Source organism: Mustelus asterias, chromosome 1 (assembly GCF_964213995.1).
Source record: "Mustelus asterias chromosome 1, sMusAst1.hap1.1, whole genome shotgun sequence".
Taxonomy (NCBI): domain Eukaryota; kingdom Metazoa; phylum Chordata; class Chondrichthyes; order Carcharhiniformes; family Triakidae; genus Mustelus; species Mustelus asterias.
Genome location: NC_135801.1, coordinates 77,194,953 through 77,215,270, shown reverse-complemented (window position 1 = coordinate 77,215,270; position 20,318 = coordinate 77,194,953). Strand labels below are relative to the sequence as shown.

The window sequence follows — 20,318 nt, the reverse complement described above, 5'->3', positions numbered from 1 at the left end:
ATTCATTTGGTAATGTAGAACTTGAATATTGCTGAGAAAAAAAGCATCAGGAAAATCCTAAACAATGACTATATACTGTATGAGAAGGGAATGCTAACTGGTTAGCCCCAAGTGAATTCTGATTGCTTGAGCTGTTGCCATAGAAAATGCACCAGTTCATAGTAACTGACAGTTAACTGCCAGGCACTGCCAGACACAATTTAAACCAGGCGACTTGATTCTGATTGGTGAAGACATTACCCTGTGGCATGAACCAGCAAATGGCTGTCACTTATTTTGTTTAACTAAAACAGGCACATTGTGTGTACATGTTCTGTTTGTCTGCCAAGAACAGGGCTCTGCATATTACTATGTGTAGCTTCCAGTACACGTAAATGTGCCATACTGCAAACCCAACTGACAATCTTAAATTGGTTTTCGTGTAATTTTATCACTCATGTTGTTACTGCACAATAGCAGTGTAACAGGTAGCTTCACCTGTTGCACAAAGTTCCGAGATTGCCCTTCTAGGGGGATCTGAGACTGGGCACTTATTAGGGATTAAAATGATAGCTTTAGGTCCAGTCGTGAGTTTCTGTGATCGGATTAGACAATTTCCCACAAGATGTGTTTGGTACACCCTATTTCAGCATCAAGCTTGCATGGTGAGCAAATGGCTTGAGCCCTATCTATGAGGTTGCCAATTAAGCCAATGATGTAACATGTGGAACTGTAAGAATTCCAACGTGTATATAGACCAGTGAAGGCAATTTTGCGATAGACCATGGTAGAGAACCCCCTGGCAAATTTCTCAACTGGTAAGTCAAGGAAAGGGAATTCATTTGACTGCTCCATTTTGAAGGTGAATTTGAGTGCAGGATGGAGCCCATTAAGACATACAAGGAAATTATTACATGCTGCTGTAGATTTAGATATAGCAAATGAATCAACCACACATCGGAAATATTAGTTGTCATTCCATTGAAGCTACATTTCTCATGGAACCCAACAAAGATATTTGTGAGAGCTGGGCAAGGCGGGCATCGCATGGCAACACAATTAATTTGGGCATACATGGTGCTGTTAAAGCTGAATTCAGCTGCGTGAGTTGTTGAGTTCATAAGCTCAATGAATACTGATTCGTGCAATGGTGGCCACGGTGTGGTGCTGCAGCGCAATTATCTGGGCTTCTGTAAGTGAAACATTGATAAATAGGCGAGTAATGTCAAATGAGCATGTGGACACAGCATTTTGACTAATACACAAATCCTGTATGGTTTGAGCAAACGTGAAAGAATCCTTCAACATTTATCTGGAAAACTTGCTCAAACCTGGTTGTAGCAATTTGCTCAACCATTTGGCCCATTCATGCTGTGCAGATAAGATTGGGGGTAAAGGAACATCACTTTTGTGTATCTTGGGCAGCCCATATATACTCAGATGCAGCAAGCCACGAGTACAAACCCTGTCATATATATCATGCTGCAGCTCACTGCTCTTATACAAGACCAGGAAGGTTTTTTAAGCTTACTTTCTAGCAAGGCTGTCCAATCATGTTGAGCAGCAGCACCAGCTGATATGAAGTTGGACCTGTCATTAAGAATGGTGTGCATTTTATTGACACAGACTGCTCATTGCTGCAAAAAAATTAAGTGCAATTTAAATGGATATAATTCCACTTGTATTTGTATAGCACGGAGAGAATGAACTAATACTTTATTATATGTTTACTTTAGGGCACTGAAAATAATCTTATCAGCAGAATTCCCTTTAAAATGTAATGATTACGAAGACTAAAATGAACTGCAAACTCTTTCTTTCCTCTCATTTCTTTGTTTTTTTTTAAAGCAGGGAAATGTAGCCTTCAGGAATTATCAGATCCAAAAGTGCAAAGGTACTGTCTTAACATATATTGTTAGTAAGATTACTGATATATTGGAGAAATATGCCTTTACTTTCCAGCAAAAGTGATCAGATTTTAGGTTTACTGTCCAGTTTCAGCCATGGTTTTGGCTCTGACAGCTGGCAAAGAGTTATTGACGAACTCTCGGACCACTGAATTCAGTTGCAGATCAAAATCATTTTCATTCCAGATACCAAACCTTCGCTGTCAAAAAGATTTTGTTTTAAATTTGGTGCTGATTGAATATACTCTGCAGCTCTTTGTCAACCACTCCACAAAACTGTGCCAAAGACATTTGTAGCTAAAATCGTAAAAGATTTTTGATTATGTCCATACAGAGCTGCAGCAAGACTATTCTAAATATACATAAATAATACTTCTGCTTGATGAGTTTGTACAGAAACTACAATCCATTCCTAGTTTAAAACCCAATCTTGCACAATACTCATTTAATTCCTCATCCTGTATTTATCACTGACTTTTACAACACTATAAACATATGGTGCCGTATTAAGTTGATTGTTTTATACTGTATGAATAAAGTCATGTTAAAATCTTACATTTGCTCATTTTAAGATGTGCAATGAAGAGTTACTCACATCTACACAGTGCAATTGCTGCCACATTTTGACATTTTTATATTTTACTTGCCATGTTATAGTAGCACTAGAATCTGCTAATGCTGAAGAGTAACAGGCACGGTTCATCAGTCTATCAACTAGTATAATGCACACGGATAACTTAAGTAAAAGTACTTGTCATGTTGTACTGAAGGAGGAAATTTTCCAGAAAACCATATTTGTATCATCAAACATATTTACATATTGGACTAATTGGCACCACTCATAACGGGCCAACAATGCAGAGGGGCACCCCCGGATGGGTATTCGATCGGGTCCCCCCCTGCACAGCTGAGAGACTCACGAATTTCAGAAACTACGGAAGATCCCTAATCTGCCTAGCAACAGCGCGCAGCTGCATTTTAAACTGGCCAAGGACGATCAAGATCCCTATGAAACGAGACATAGAGTGGGTTATCAAAACCAAGCTATCACTGAAATATTACCAATTCGGCCAAGGCAGACATAAAAATCTGATAAACTAAGATATAAGAATAAAAGATTAAGAATGAAATACTCCAGACACCCAACAGGACAGGATGACATTAACACTCAATCTCACAAGCAGGAAACACAGACACGGAACAATAGGATCAATTCAAATAAGAGGACACATAGAGATGATAATGGGAAACGCATTTAGACACCGGGGCAGGACCAAGTAATCCCATTAACACGAACACACACCATACAAATGCTAATCGATGAAACTTCTTAGGGACTTTTTAAACTGACAGACCACTTTATACATATTGTAAAAATGCATAATCAAATGTTCCCGCTTGAATTTGAAACTCTATAAAGATACACCGCTGATGTGATTTAATTGAGATCAACGTGGCCAAGCCACTGTTTCTGAGCTGGCTACGGGGGTCTCCCTGGGATCCCAGTAATTGTACAATAAAGACACGCTTTGAACCTTGATTTGCGACTCAACTTCTATTCTGCACTGGTGAGGGATATTTCCCTACAACAGTACATTTTTTCCATTTTCTAAATTTAGATCCTTGTATGGGTGACATTGCTTCCAATTTTAAAAAGATTAATGTAGCACTTTGCACGATTAATAAGTGCAGTGAAAAAGAATGGTGCTGCAGAGGAGGACTGTACAATCTCGTATAGCATTACACACTTTTCTGTCATTTTAAATATGATGGTATTGATTTGGGGCAAGCAAAATAAATACCAGATTTTTGTTCTGTATCATCTGTAGGTTTTCAAACCCATTTATAATGTTATTCACACTCTTATAATGGCAACATTATGTAAGTAGATAGACAATTTAGTAGTAAGCCAAATTCAATTTTCATTTTTATTGTAAAGGTAAACCCGACTAACCATTTTTCTGCTTCCTTTCTATCTTTTACTAAGATCCCAAAGTACATTTTAAAAACTAAATCAGCTCTCAAAACCATGGCCAAATGTTGCGTATCTAAATGCTTAAAATTATACTAATTTCATCATTACTCTAATGGGATTGTTAATTTAGTTTCCTCTATTATAGAAGTCAAGCATGGCCAAATAATGTATCTCCAACTTATGAGAAAGCTTAACCATTATTGAAACTCATTACAGCTATGAAACATGAAAATTAAAGTTATTTAATTCATGATGAATTGTATAACTGCAAATTTTAAACTTGGAGGGATTTCCAACCCCTTTAGTGTTCTTTAAAAATGTCCAACTGGCCACCATACATACATTGGATATAGATTCAGATCAAATAAAAAATCTTTTTATTTTTTGGAGAAGAAAGCTACAATTTTAGCTTTAAATAAATTATTTCACATTTCCCAAATATTAACACATCATTAAATATATGAAAGACAGATATTGAATTTGAATCCACAGCAAAATAAAAGACACGTTAAAAAACCAATATACTACGATGTAATCAGAATACCTACCAGATAAATCCACATGAAGTTAATGTAATCCTCTCCAGGCACCAAAGGTTGACGAGCAACTTGAAAATGTATTCCAGATTCATTATTCAAATCATTCCAGGTTATCAAGGACTTGTGAACCATATCTTGTTATCTGGAGTTATAGAACCTCACCATGTTCTTTATAATCAAACATTAAATAAGCCTTTTCAATCCCATCGGCTGATGTTTTCAAACCAGAGAGGAAAACATTAAGCACTAGTGTTCAAACAATTTCTTTAGTACGCTATTGAAGTACAGTATCTCACAGTTTTAGAAACTCGCTGAGCCTTTTTTCCCCCAAGAAACACGGTCTTCATATAATTTGCCCATGGTTCATGTCAAACACTTTCTGAAAATCCTTCAGTTGGCAGAGACTGGTTCTCCACATTTTGCGTTTTGCAGCAAATTGAATACAGAAGTAAAAGGCACACAATGACATACAGTCCCACTATCAGCCAAACTACAGTCCCAAAGAAAGCAAAGCAGATCAGTCCCCTTTCCATTTTGTCAAGCTTCTGGGACTTGGATTTAAATAAGTCGAGACAGGAAAGAATGATAAACTGAATGCATCAATCAAAGCACGTTCCCAGCAGCTGTAATCAAACAGGACTTCCTGCTGTCTGAATGCTCCAGTTGCTACAGCTACCGTGAAAAGAAACAGCTGTCATAACCTTAGTAAGTGGCTCAAAGTTCAGGTGATTTTTAAATAGATATTCACATTGTGATACATTCAAAATACATTATGAATCTTGAAACAATAGATAAAAAGCTTACTGAGTAACAACTCTCTATCAAATGACTTCAGGATTATGAATTAAATTGCAACTCTTTTATAAAACAAAAAGGAAAATGCTACCTGCATACTCGCATGATAATGCTGAACTTGAAAATTAACTCTTCCAAAAACATTTTCTGGTTCAATAAAGTCAGACTATTGTCCATTATATACTACATCCACAGGGAGTAGTAGCAATGTTCAAATGCTATTGCCACGTTTGTGATACTGTAAGCATAATGCTATGTCACCTACAATTACATGACAATCTATCAGTTGAACTCAAGTCCCTTATGTCAATCTCACTGCAGAACTCAACATTCACCACTGAGTGGCACTATAGCAGTGCATTCATCAGAGAATAGCAGGTATCTTCAAAAAGGCATTTCCATTAGACTCACCCTTCAGCTACCCTCGCCCCTGTTTTTAACCAAGTAGTATGAGTTCTGCTCCAGCAGAGTCACCAGCTCTGCTTGACAACCCCTTCTGTTTGAAAAACAGAAAATGCTGGAAAATCTCAGGAGGTCGGAAAGCATCTGTGGAGAGAGAATAGAGCCAACATTTTGAGTCTGGATGATCCTTCAGCAGATCCTTTTGTACGAGGGAGGTCATGCCTCACAAATTTGGTTGAGTTTTTTGAGGAGGTGACAAAAATAATTGATGAGGGAAGGGCCGTGGATGTCGTCTACATGGATTTTAGTAAAGCATTTGACAAGGTCCCTCATGGCAGGCTGGTGCAAAAGGTTAAATCTCACGGGATTAAAGGTGAACTAGCTAGATGGGTACAGAACTGGCTTGGCCACAGAAGACAGGGTAGCAGTGGAGGGATCTTTTTCTGATTGGAGGTCTGTGACTCGTGGTGTTCTGCAGGGCTCTGTACTGGGACCTCTGCTGTTTGTGATATATATAAATGATTTGGAAGAAGATGTAGCTGGTCTGATTAGTAAGTTTGCAGACGACACAAAGATTGCTGGAGTTGCAGATAGTGATGAACATTGTCAGAGAATACAGCAGGATATAGATAGGCTGGAAAATTGGGCAGAGAAATGGCAGATGTAATTTAATCCAGATAAATGCGAAGTGATGCATTTTGGTAGAACTAAGGCAGGAGGGAGCTATACAATAAATGGCAGAACCATCAGGAGTATAGACACACAGGTATCTGGGTGTGCAAGTCCACAGATCCTTAAAGGTGGCAGCACAGGTGGATAAGGTGGTGAAGAAGGCATATGGCACGCTTGCCTTTATTGGACGGGGCATAGAGTATAAAAGTTGGCATATGATGTTGCAGTTATATAGAACGTTGATTAGGTCACATTTGTAATACTGCGTCTAGTTCTGGTCGCCACACTACCAGAAGGACGTGGAGGCTTTGGAGAGAGTGCAGGAAAGGTTTACCAGGATGTTGCCTGGTATGGAGGGTATTAGCTATGAGGAGAGATTGAGTAAACTAGGGTTGTTCTCCCTGGAAAGACGGAGGTTGAGGGGCGACCTAATAGAAGTTTATAAAATTATGAAGGGCATAGATAGGGTAAACAGTTGAAGCTTTTTCCCAGGTCAGAAATGACAAACACAAGGGGTCACAAGTTCAAGGTAAGGGGGGCAAGGTTCAATACAGATATGCGGGGGACGTATTTTACAGAGGGTGGTGGGGGCCTGGAATGCACTACCAAGCAAGGTGGTTGAGGCAGACATGCTTGGATCATTTAAGACTTATCTAGATAGCCACATGAACAGACTGGGAATAGAGGGATACAAACAGATGGTCTAATTAGGAGCACATGATCGGTGCAGGCTTGGAGGGCCGAAGGGCCTGTTCCTGTGCTGTATTGTTCTTTGTTCAGAGCTGGAAGAAGGAAGAGCTCTATTTTCTCTTCATAGATGCTGTCAGACCTGCTGAGATTTTCCAGCATTTTCTGTTTTTGTTTCAGATTCCAGCATCCGCAGTATTTTGCCTCAACCCTTTCTATTTAGTGGCAGTAGCGCCACCACAGCTGTGCTGCTTTCCCCCAGCATTTGTTAAATGGCTGCCCCGGCTGATGGATCGTTCTGCCTACTGTTGCTAAGCAGCCTCCCTCAACTGCTCACCAGCCAGCTGGCCTGGTTGGTCTCACAGTCTCTCACTACTGCCACTCGCAACAGCCTCATGTAATAAGAAGGAAAAGTCAGTCCTTCCTGTTGATTCTACACCCAATTCCACCCCCCCCCCCCCCAGTGACACCCCAAATTTTTCTTTATGTGCAAGAGCCTCTTTAATTTATTGATTCCAAATTTTGTTCAGTGAGGGGTAGTTTTTGCCAATTATTAAATGGGTGGTGCTATGGATAACAATGTTTGCTACCTGTCACAAGAAAATTAGAATAACTCTGAATATTATGGTCTTTATCGAGTCTGAGCCATTGCTTAAGATGACAAACTGGCAGTTGTCACTTGGGTTTCTTTTTTGCCAACAGACTGAACAGTATTAGCTGGAAAGCCACTGAAGTTGAGCATGCTTGGTGGCTCACTAAATACCCAGGTCAGCTAAATCCAATTCTCCATCTTCAACCTTACTGTAGCAATGCTCCTCTACTCATGTTTCTTCATTCTCTCTTTTTGTAACAAAAACAGAGCAGCCAATACAATTACTCATGTCTTGAACACAACACAGTATCCAACAGAAACAAGTTGCAGCAGCACATTCACAATCTTTAGAAAACTTGATCAGCACGCAATAAGGCTTCACCTTCAATAAATTACACAACTTTCCAACATCAGCTTCACTGAATGGATCCAATAAGCCTGTTTGCTAATTGATAGAGTGATCAAATGGTGTCAAATTCATTCATTCGTGCATAAAGTTGTTACAAATTTCTGTCAAAAGTTCTTACCATCATTATCACCACCATGGATTGCAAAAATTCATGAAATTACTAAAGTGGTTAATTGCTGCCAGTAATATTATTAAACAGTATTGTCAACATATTAGACCTCTGCAGTTTTCCTCACGCACAGAAAAGTACACCAGAACATGATTACAGGGAAGAGGTTAAAAGGCAAAATCAAGTATTGGCAGAGAGCACAGAAAAGAAGGAATTCTGGTTTAAAAGCAGTGATTTTAAATTGTTTTGGAAAGGGGAAAGAACTTAGAAAAAAAAGGCAGTAACATTCCAACAAATGTGTTGCTGCTATCCAAGTATTTGATTGCATTTACAGAGCCACAGGTTTCAAAGTTACCCACAACTACACAGCAGCTCCTTGAATTCATAACTCCCATTGAGTTTCTATTTACCAGAACATTTCTTCGAATGCTCAAACCCTGCTTGGATCTGTTGATAAACAAATATCAATTCCCTGTACATGATCTCTTTACGGACATCAAACAATAGTTGGCCAATCTTGAGCTTACAATTTATTTCACCTGAATGCAAGAAAGCATTTTTTTAAAAAGTCAACTGTTAGAATAGTTGTCTAAAATGTGTTGAGAGCACAAGATTTAACCTGTGGCTAATGCAATTTCCTAAGTTACATATGCACATGTGAAACTACACTCGTTAAATAAGAAAACATCAATTTACTAGAGCAGAAAATTGAAAATACAACTTTCTCCTGCATGCAAGTGTAAAATTTGGTATATTATTTGGTTCATTAAAATTAATCACTAACATTACTGCTGGAATAATCTGTTAAACTAGAGAACACAGTAAATCAAAATACCCAAAACTGATGATTTAAAAATGTTAGGTTAGCTGGATTCTGTCACAATTTACTTGAATTTTTTCTGGAATATTGCAGTTACATTTTATTTTCATATTCAAAGCCAATTATTACATAATATCTAAAGGTATATCAAACAATTTATCCAACATGGCAATATTAGACTAAAATGAATATTCAGCACATGCTGCAAATATCTGAAGCTGGGCACATTTACATCAATTAAAGAAGCAATGCTAATTAAAATAGCTTTTTTTTTGCAAGCTGTAAATGTTGCAACTAGTGCTGTAAAGATGAACAGACTTGACAGACAGGCATGTGTGTCAGTAACATTTTGTCATAAACTAAACTAATCCTTTTCACTATTAGCAATTTAAAATGCCAAGCATTAATTCTCAGTTGTTCTAGTCGAACTTACCGTCCCTATTTTAGATAGAATGTAGCAGTCACGTTCAACTAGGTACTCATGGCCAGTTTTAAATACTTCTATCATTTGAGGAATATCAGATCCAACAGAACCTGGAAAACGAAAGTACAAAATACACAAGAGGAATTCAGAGAATATATCTGCATTTGATCAAAACAAGTGAATAAAAAAAAAACAGAATTGCAAACAGGTGAAACTTGCTGCAATATTTCTAAACGGGAGAAATGTATTATTAAAGTTATGTTGTTACAAGTGCAAATTATGAATTTACCAGATAGTGTTGATTTAGCTCAGTTGGTTGGATGGCTTGTCAGCGAGGCAAAGTGATGCCTAGAGCAGGTTCAATTCCTGGACTGGACTGAGGTTATTCATGAAAGCTTGCCTTCTTGCCCCTTGCCTGATGTGTTAAATCACCACCAGTAAGCTCTTCCCCTTCAAAGAGGCAGAGCAACCTGGGGTCATCTGGGAATATGGCGACTTTACCTTTTAAAATGCCTGAACTTTAAGATGAAATTAGAAATTCTGAAAGCACTCCAACTCAGAGACAGATCAATGTGGTTTGTTTGCCATTTGGGTGACACTTAACCTATTTGAAATTACGGACAGAATCTTTAGAATGGCGGGGTTTCCTTACCTGCCATCCAAAGAAAACACATCTGTGCTAACACTGGCTGCCCCACAGCCATTTAATATTCCCATTAGCATTAATTGACTGGGGATGGGGCTTCCATTCAATCAGGGGGGAGTCCCGCCTCAGAGAGCTGTCAGCCAATCTTGATTGGTTGGCAGCTCTCCAATCCCAGCAGCACCAGAAGCTGGAGTGGGCAGGACAGGGACTCTGTTGATGGACAGATTGGGGAGTGCAAGGGAGTGAAGGTTGTTGAAGGAGGCACCTCCTCCCCACCCCCAATTCGCGTCCGAGGCCTGAACAAGGTTACTTTCCGGCTATCCCCCCACACTCCCAGCACCTGAACTCATCCAGTCAATCTGAAAATTGAAGCTGGGTGGGAAACAGCCCTGAAACAGTCATTAAGGGCCAAAATTGAGGCAAGGGCGGGTAGGTCAACCTAAGCCTTGTCCAACTCACTATAAAATTGCAGAGAAGCGGGCAGAGGCCTACTGGGTAGTCCATCCAAGGAATTTTACAGGCTCTCCCTGCCTGCAACCTGCTGGACAGGAAACAGAACATCCTGCCTCAAATGGCAGTTTTCACAACTTTACACAGTGACTCATAGTAAAGGTACAGTTCCTTTTATGAGACACAGACAGAGAGAAACAAGACAGATATCGCTGTGGAGAGGCAGAATGCTTGTAATAATTTGTTCTCCATTCAAAAGGAAGGGAACAGAACAGATAGGATTTAAGGAACAAGGAGTCACTGAGGTGGGCCTTGCATGAGGAGAATGGATCTGGAAGGCTCAGACTGAGCAGAATGATTTTTAAAGTACACAAGTTGCAACCTAGCGTGGCGAAGAGAAGTTAACCTAATGGAGAGTCAGGGATAACATTAGACTTGTTCTTGTAATGCTACACATTTGACAGAAGTGCAGTGCACAGTGAAAGGGGTTGTAATTGGTACGGTGTTAGTTAATGCAAAAGTACCTTTAATTTGTGGTGTTAGTTGACCATTCAGTTATGTTTGATTTGTTTTGATTTTAGTCAGTCATGGTAAAAGCCTTAAAATGTGAAATCTTGTCCTTTGGATCTTATGTTTGGGAAATTGATCTCTTTTTAAAAGGTCTCTATGAGAATCAGAACAATAATACCATGCAGGACATACTGCTGTAGGCTGAATATCATTGGATTACTTTTTTTCAAGTTCAAATAGTACATGTGCTTCATGTGTTGCACATATATGCCCAAAATAAATAGTCTTTATATCTGTAGTGATGTTACAGGAAATTGGATCAGTCACCATTAAAAATTGCACCAATAAAACTGATGATTCAGACTGAGTTCCATGAGGTGTCTTTGTTTAAAATAGCAATTTCATGGCATCTGATATTGGATCAAATACTGGCAATAAAATACATGGTTTTGTTGATTCAATTTAATCTGTTAAGGCATCATTAAGTTGCACTGCAGTAGGATTTCTTTTAATAAATGAATAAAAGCATTGAAAGACCGCAAAACATAATTAGATTTAGAAAAGAACTCGGGTCTCTCAATTTTATACACCTCAATTAAATCAGCCCTCAGCCTCCTGCATTCCAAAGCAAACAACTCCAATTGACCCAATCTTTCTGCGTATTAAAAATTTTCATTCCTGGTAACATCCTCACAAATCTCTTCTGTGCACTTTCCAGTCCAATCACAAGCTGTCTGTAATGCAGTTACCTATGTTTCTATCTAGATGGTGTTTGTTGGTGCATTATTTATACTCTTGTTGTTCCTGATTCAAGCAGTTACTGTGGGACAAATAACACTCTGGGTGGGATTTTCTGGCCATGTGTGTCCCAAGACCAGAAATTCTCACCTGAGCTCAATGGACCTTTCAATGGTCTGCCAAATTTTTTGTCTCATCAGCTACGATTCCCATGGCAGGCAGGACAGAAAATGTTGGGCCTATAAGTTACAAATTTTCTGTAGTCTTGCAAAGTGCATTGATTTTGTGACGAACTGAATCAGTTTTATTTCCCTTCCCCTTATTTTGAATGTCTATTTTCAAACAAACACAAGTCACAACAATAAAAAATGTTTCTGTTTGCCTGTAATTATTTAGCACTTGATTCTTTCCAATCGGTGATACGATACTAATTTTGATTAAAAGGCAATTGTAGTAGCTGGTTTGTGTCACTTGGTGGTACTATGCTGAAACACAAATGTTAAATCGTGTAGCTAAAAGAGATGGGATACTAAACAGGACTGAACTGAAGATGTCTCTACCAAACTAGAGAGTTTGGAAGTCAAACTGAAATTTTTTTATTTCAATGCTCTGCAATTTCTTTCCTAAACTCTTTGTCTCCTTCTTCTCCCTGGTCAGTGACAAATGTTCTTTGATAATTCCCCTCTTGGGATTTTCATAACAGGTGACTTATATTCATACAGGTTATTGTTAGAGGCAGTTTTGGCAATGAATTTTAGTTTTTCCAATTCACTGAAGTTTCCATTACCTCCGGAATAGCCACCAAATACCCATTCGCAGCCCCACATGAGCAAGATGGGCATTTGACATCATTATAACAAATCACAATCGTAACTATATCAGTTCACAAGAAACATTACTCTATTTTATACCAGCGTCCCACACTTCATTTCAAGATACAAGTTCGCTACAGATTCAAATGGTTAAAAATCGGGTACAACAACAATTGTATGCAATGCACCGTCCAGACTTCTATTGTTGGCACAGATCAAGAGATTATAGTAAATTTTCATCTTTACTACTGGGCATAAAGCTTCTAAAGGTATTGAATAAGGCGCCGCATAAGAGTCTGTTTTATAAAGTTATGGCACTTGGCATTAGGGAATGTGACAGCATGTTTAGGAAGTTGATTCATGGACAGAAAACAAAGTAGCATTTAATGGATAAATCTGAACTTGGTTATAGGGTGCAATATCAAAAATTGCAGATGGCACTCAATTGCAGTGTGGTTAATTGTGAAAAGGACTGCAAGCAACCTCCGAAGGGCATGGAAAGTTAGGAGATTGGGCAAAATTTAATGCTACATTTTGACAGCAGGAATCGAAAGAATTTAAGCTAAATAGTAAAAATTATAAAGAAATTTAGGAGCTGAAACTTAGGGATTCATATAAGTGAGGGAATAAGTTTATACAGCTGTAAATAAAAATACATATCATAAATCCTAGGTTTGTATAGATGGGCAAATAGATCACAAGAGCGAAAATGTTAAACCTATATTAGTTAGGCTAGTTAGAATATTGGGCTGAATTCTCCCATCCCGCCCCTGGTGGCAGGCGGGAGCAGAGAATCTAGCAGCAGCCCAAAAGTCAGAAACTCACTGGCGTAAAATCACATTGCAAATTTCCCAATGGGGGGGTGGGGGGGGAGTCGGTTTTCCAGCTGGCTGGTGGCATGAACGTCATTTGCATTCATTTCATGAGCGCTCATTAAAACAGTTGGCTGTGGTGTCCCGTCAGACCTTCCAATCTTGCGTCATACCAGCGTGAAATTACGTCGGTCTAAAACCCAATTGATGAAGAGTGAACAATCCTGAGGTAATCCTCGGTTCGAGGGGAGTGCAACAAAGCCTTTCTGTCACTGCACTGCTCCTGACGTCTGTATATCACTCTGCCAGGCAGACTGCTTTCTGCCTTCCATCTCCACGCCGAGCTAGTCTTCATCAGCTGCACCATGCTGCTGGATCCATGGACTCTCCTGTGTCACCGTCACAGAACAGTACTGTGCCTGGGAATGGGGAGTATAGGGGTCTCCTTCCCCCTGCTGCCACACACCACTGTTTATCCATACAGGACTGTGTTGCAGGACTCAGTAGCCATTGTAAAAAAAGATGCAAAGTTCGACTGGGGGTAGAGTGCCTGAGGAAGACAAGGGCGGCAATGTGGTAGGAGGGCTGTGCAAAGGGGAGGGTGGGGAAGAAGGGTGAAGGCTCACAAAGACAAGCAGAGGGAAAGGGGAGATGAACGAAGAAGACAAAGAATGGGAGGCAGAGGAAAGACCGAGGGGAGGAAAGCTAGACCCCAACAAGACATGAAAAACTCATAAACAAAGGGGTCAAAGGGATACCACATTATTTACTGGAAAGGGATGGATGAAAACTCCAGATGAGGTGGATAGAGGTAGCATAGGCACCTCGCAGGTGATGGGCTTGGGAGGAAGCTGGTTGGATCGAGGAACTGATTTCTTCTTGAGGCTACTCATCCTTTCCCTCCGAGTTGCTGACATCCTGCACGGTATGGTGAAGACAGTGGGCTGGAGAGTGCTGGAAGTGTACTGGACTGCTATTTAAATATGGCGCCAGGATCGAAACCACCAGCTGACGACAGGCAGACAAACCAGCTGCTGACCCAACAGGTGACTCAAGGAAAACTCATCTGTGCATAATTAATGAGATTTCAAGCACAGAATCTGGAGCAGGATCCCGCCATACTGGCCAGCGGGAAAGATGCCACCCACCACCACACTTAGTTTCAAAATGGGAGAATTCAGCCCAATGTGTCCAGTGCAAGAATCTTACTTTAGGAATTACATTAAAAACATAAAGAGGATGCAGCCAAGATTCAAGATGACACTTGTAATGAGGAGGTTTTACTTATGATGAGTCATAAGAGAAAGGACTCATTTAATTCAAGCATGAGGAGAATAAAGGCGGCACGGTAGCACAGTGGTTAGTACTGCTGCTTCACAGCTCCAGGGACCTCGGTTCTAAGTGTGGTGGTGGGTGGCATCTTTCCAGCTGGCCAGTATGGCGGGATCCTGCTCCAGATTCTGTGCTTGAAATCTCATTAATTATGCACAGAGGAGTTCTCCTGTGTGGAGTTTGCACATTCTCCTCGTGTTTGCGTGGGTTTCCTCCGGGTGCTCCGGTTTCCTCCCACAGTCCAAAGATGTGCGGGTTAAGTTGATTGGCCATGCTAAAAATTGCCCTTAGTGTCCTGAGATGCATAGGTTAGAGGGATTAGTGGGTAAATATGTAGGGATATGGGGGTAGGGCCTGGGTGGGATTGTGGTCGGTGCAGACTCGATGGGCCGAATGGCCTCTTTCTGTACTGTAGGATTTCTATGATTCTATGAAAGATATCCAAAATTGTGAAAAGTTTTGATGAAGTAAATCAGCACCAAAATAAAGAGGTTTATCTGATGGGTTGTTAAAACTTGGAATTTCCTACCAGAAACACTGGTGGATTCAAAATCCAAATTCACATTTAGAAAGGAAATGAATAAACATTTGAAAAAGGAAAAAAGGTTGTGGGGAAAGAACAAGGAAATTAGAAGCGAGACAAGACCAATGATGTTTTCCACTAACAGGATGCTGCTTCAAGCTCAAAAATGTTTTGCCTACCACACGAATCAGTAATGTGTTACATGAATTTCAGTGTCAATTGATGCCAGATATGTAGGCCATATGTCCTGACTGGCAGATCATATCTAACAGCATGTCCCTATGGCTGCTTGCAATAAGCAGAGTAGTAACCGCACTAAACCAACCTGAGCTTTCAAAACTCATAACGTCTAACATTAAACGTAATTCAACAATTGGGCAGCATTTGCTGTATAATCCCAAGTGTGCTAAGAATCACACTAACAACCAATTTAAGATAATCAATTGAGCTCGCAATATAGCTCACTTCAGTTTCCTGGGAGCTAAATATATTCATATGTAATGATCTGTCCTCTGCAAATTAAAGGAATATGTCCAGATGCCTTTTTTTTAAATAAACAAAAGATGGGAGACACAGTTTCCTGCTGCATTCGCCATGGCAACATCTCGACCAATCAGAACTCCTTTTCAGCACTCCTTTTCTCATGCAATGTAAATGTTTGTTCCCTTTGAAATTTAGCATTCTTGCATCTGTCCTAATGAGTGCCAGACAAAAAACTTTGACAGCATGTCTTTTTAAAAAATAATATTTAAGTTCTGTACTACCAAGTAACTTAACCTTGAAGTATGAGCATCAGGGACATCCTACAGTTCAAAAACAGAGAGCAGTTGGATTGCTCGGTTGGAGGTCTGCAGAGGGTTGGAGCGGGTCTGATTTATTGGGTAACTTGTTGATTGGCCTGGAGAAAACATTGCTGCTCCTCCTGGTTCATTACTAATGCTATGAAGACATCAACATCCTGCATTAAGTCCTTCTTTCACCTTCTGTGTTTCTTAAACCTATTGTGGTTAATAATAGGTTCGCTGTTAAAATGAAGCCACACAACTCATTAAAATATTTAAATAACTAATTTGCCTCCTGAGAACAGATAGGAGGTGGGCAGCTTTAAGGCAAATTGGGTTCCTGTTTCCAATCTTTAGCTTTTTAACCTTCCACCCAAACCAAACCCACTCCATCCATTTTAGAAGTTAAAATTACTCTGCAAGTCCCAATTGTAACAAAATCCTTCCTTTGTCTCATCAAGTAAGCAACATTGAGTAATTTACTACTTGTTCTTATGGGTTCTGTGGGGAAAGATTAAAAATCTAAAGTTCCATATTATAATTCCACTGAAGAGTTTATGTTTTCTCACTTTTTACTACTCAAGTAGTAATCTATGGCCTTTATTTCCTTACCCCGTTTACTTTTAGGAAACTTTTTCCTTAACTTGTTCTTGAGAGGCACCAGTTTTGGTATCATATCAGGAACAGACACATAGAAATCTGCTTGAATTTCATCATCCAGGATCTGAAAGTGAAACAAAGTGTTTATAAGGTTTCCATGCTTAACCAAGTGGGTTGCACGAATTAAAACAGCTTCATACCCATTTCTCAATGCATATTAATTAAACAACTAATAGTAATTTGTGTTTGTTCTCCAATGTCATATGTAAGGTGACTGACTAGATGGCATGATGAGTTAGAATGCTTTCCTTTTACTTAGGGAAACTGGATTTGAATTTAGCCCTTTTGATGCAAGTCCAATCTCTCTGTTTGGTGTAAGGGTCTTATGTGAAATAATATGTATTGTTCCACATGTTAAGTGAAACTGCTGACAATTTGGCTGACAATTTCCCTAAGTAGCAAAAGTTAAGATATGGGAAGTGGAAAATGCACATTAGTGAGGGATGGAGTGCTCTTCTGAGGCTGAAGTTACTGCAAATTATCCCGGAAAGGACTATACTTTGCAAGTGAATAAGGTGTGCCTGACCTCAGAGTAATCAATGCTAACAGACGATTGATCAAGTTAAGAGATGCATTCTGCTGCTTGGTGTTGAAACCTCCAAAATATGTTTAGTAAAAGGAAATACAAAAACTTAATTTAAAAGCAAAGAATAAAACATTTTCTCTGCGTGGAATAAGAGCCAACTGAATATTTACTAACATTACTTCATGAAATTAATATTTGCTTACTCACACCAACTTATTGCTAACTTAATATTTAAAAGCAACAACACATTATAGACAATTGTACTCGGGCAACATCTCAAATATTTAAATTGGATGGACTTTGAATTTAACTCTAACAAAGGATACAGAAACTTTTAGCTCAATGAAACAAAATTAGACACACAACAGTTTACATCCTCAAAGTCAGATGATCTTATATCCAGGGATTTAGTTAAAATGCATTTATCCAATTTTCAGTTTCCTTTTGCAAATTAGATTCATTCAAAAGGGAGAAAGCTGTCACTTTAAGATTTCTCACAACACCAGGTTAAAGTCCAACAGGTTTATTTGGTAGCAAACACATTTCCACTCCATCTGACGAAGGAGCAGTGCTCCAAAAGCTTATGGTATTTGCTACCAAATAAACCTGTTGGACTTTAACCTGGTGTTGTGAGACTTCTTACTGTGTTCACCCCAGTCCAACGCCGGCATCTCCACATCATGACTTTAAGATTTTACATGTTTTCCTTCATCACAATTTTAGACTGCTTTGGTAAATATAATTATTAATGGGGATATATGCAATTGGAAATAACCCCAGATTGCATTCTATCTGTTGAAAAACAGTTTGTACAAGGGCCTTAAACTATCATTTTTGCATTTATTTTATTTCAAAGAATGAAGAACATTAAATTCTACAATCTCTTCAGTTCCATTTTGAAACCTGGTTGTGCAAAAAGGTTTGTCTGTCGTAATATAAAAGAATAGACACTGACTGAAAAGTTCCTAAACATTAAACAAAATAACTGACCTGTAAACCGAGTTTTAGTGGAATCATGAATCTGGTTTCGATGGTGATGTTGATGGCTGAGGGACAAATGCTAAGCAAGAGACAGGAAAACGGTCTACTTTTCTTTGAATTGCGGCGTTAGGTTTTTTAAACTTACCTGAACAGGCTTGGTTTAGCATCCATCCAAAAGATGTAATGCTTAATGATGCAACACCGTCTGCTAAAATGTGAGCCTAGGTGGTGTACTCAAATTCCAGAATGGAGCTAGAACCAATAATCTTCTGATTCAAAGGCTGGAGTACTACCAAATGAGTCAAGCTGACAGTGATTCAACATTTCTCCAAAAACATCAGATGTTAAGCTATGTTCATGGGTAATTTAGAAATTTCTTAAATCTAACCCTCACATTCACTCATCCCAATGCAAAACTGTTTTGCCATTTGGCATTAAATATTTGATCCTGTCAGATGCTGTGTTTCAAAAATGGATGTATTTGGTTAAAGGGATCTGACACTTGCAACAACATACAATTCTGGACTTAAGGAAGCAGCAGCCTTTCAACAGGACTGATTATAACACAAAAGTTGTTGTTGCAAATCTATCTGGCAAATTCATCAGTTAAGAATTATTTTGGAACAGTGGGTAGCACGGTGGCACAGTGGTTAGCACTACTGTCTCACAGCTCCAGAGACTCAAGTGTGGATTTGAATTCTCCCTGTGCCTGCGTTTCCTCGCGGTGCTCTGGTTTTCTCCCACACTCCAAAGATGTGTAGGTTAGGTGGATTGGCCATGCTAAATTTCCTCTTAGTGTCCCAAGATATTTAGGTTAGATGGATTAGCCATGGGAAATGTGGGGAGGGGTTATGGAGATAGGTTGTGGGAGGGGAGTAAGGCCTGGGTAAGATACTCTGTCAGAGAGTCAGTGCAGGCTCAATGAGCCAAATGGCCTCTTCTGCACTATAGGGATTGTATGATTTTTAAAAAAGCAAAGAGAAGAGACCTGCAATCCACTAGGATTACCATTTACAACACTGCACACCAGGATGACTAAAGCACTGCACATTGACAGATGTAATAGACCAAATGACAAGAGACTCTGCTGCTCTGATTATGGGAACTTTCGTGATGCAAGCAAAATTAAAAATGGACATTTAAGGTGCACAGTGAAATCTGCAAATTACATACCCTTCAGGGACTGGTATCAGCTGTTCTTATTTTCAAAATGGTCAGTGTAATATAAACATTTTCCTGGCAATCTTGAAGAAGCAGTTGAGATTATGATTAGAACCTAATTAGTTGCATCTGCCAAGTGTCACTGTCCGTCCCACTGGTATTGGTTCTGCTCACTTAGCACTTTCGTTTCCATAAATTCCCATTTCATTTCAAACGACTCTCATGTGGAGCACAGTGCAACTTAATTAATGAATTGGGTTTCTCAGTTCCATTTACCAGCAGAAGGGCCGTAACAGGACAAATAAAAAGGAAATGGCTGTGCTGGTATACTGAAGCTTTCGGAGACAAGTCTGAGAATGGATTGAGGGTGATCTGAGAAGGAAAACTCAACAGGTCACAGGTCAACATGTGCCAGATTGAAATTGCAAGTTTCTGGTTGAGTATCAAGTCTGCAGGAGGACTGAGTGATAGCTGGGCATCAGAGGTCTGGCCATCACTCTACAGAGCAGCTGAGACACCCAGGACAGCCATCCATCTTCCCCTCCCTAAACCAATGGTCGTCAAAGAAACAGATCCACCATCACCAGAAGCTGAGGGAACAAGACAAAGCAGAGTCATGGGGAGAAGAGCAGTTAGCCACCGCTGAACAAATTATGGATGTGGTCATGGGGGCAGGAAACAACAGTCACTCTCGCTGTTTGCAGGCACTTTCCTTGTTTCAGCAAGCTGCTGAAGTTAGTGGATGGAGGTCAGCACAAGGGGGCAGTGACTTGTGAAAGAAACAGCTTCTGTCAAATAGGGATTTCCTTACCATAATGACAAAGACACTGTTCTATCCATGGGATAGGGCTGGGCAAGCATTCAAACCCAGAGACAGAGCAATTTCTCCGCCGCAATGGATACTGAGCAAAAAGCTCCCCATTACACAAAAGCCATTTGTGTCACAAAATCTGCGGAATCCTCATGTTGACCTGCTTGCAATGACCTCAGAAAAGCAGCAGATCCAGGAGAATCTAGTGACCGAAGGGAAGCAGCAGTGATCCTGACTCAGTGAAAGTTCCAGATACAGCAGCTT

General features: G+C 39.7%; 1 protein-coding gene across 2 annotated transcripts in view; it reads right to left on the bottom strand.

Annotated features, from left to right (window-relative positions):
* The window catches only part of mrpl1 (mitochondrial ribosomal protein L1), a 43,501-nt gene that overhangs the window by 8,154 nt on the left and 15,029 nt on the right, over positions 1-20,318 (bottom strand). For both annotated transcript variants that reach the window (XM_078213831.1, XM_078213832.1), the window contains 2 exons: positions 16,528-16,639; positions 9,320-9,420 (listed from right to left, as the gene is read on the bottom strand). In XM_078213831.1, the coding sequence (XP_078069957.1) occupies positions 9,320-9,420; positions 16,528-16,639 (213 nt within the window). The remainder of the gene's footprint in view (positions 1-9,319; positions 9,421-16,527; positions 16,640-20,318) is intronic.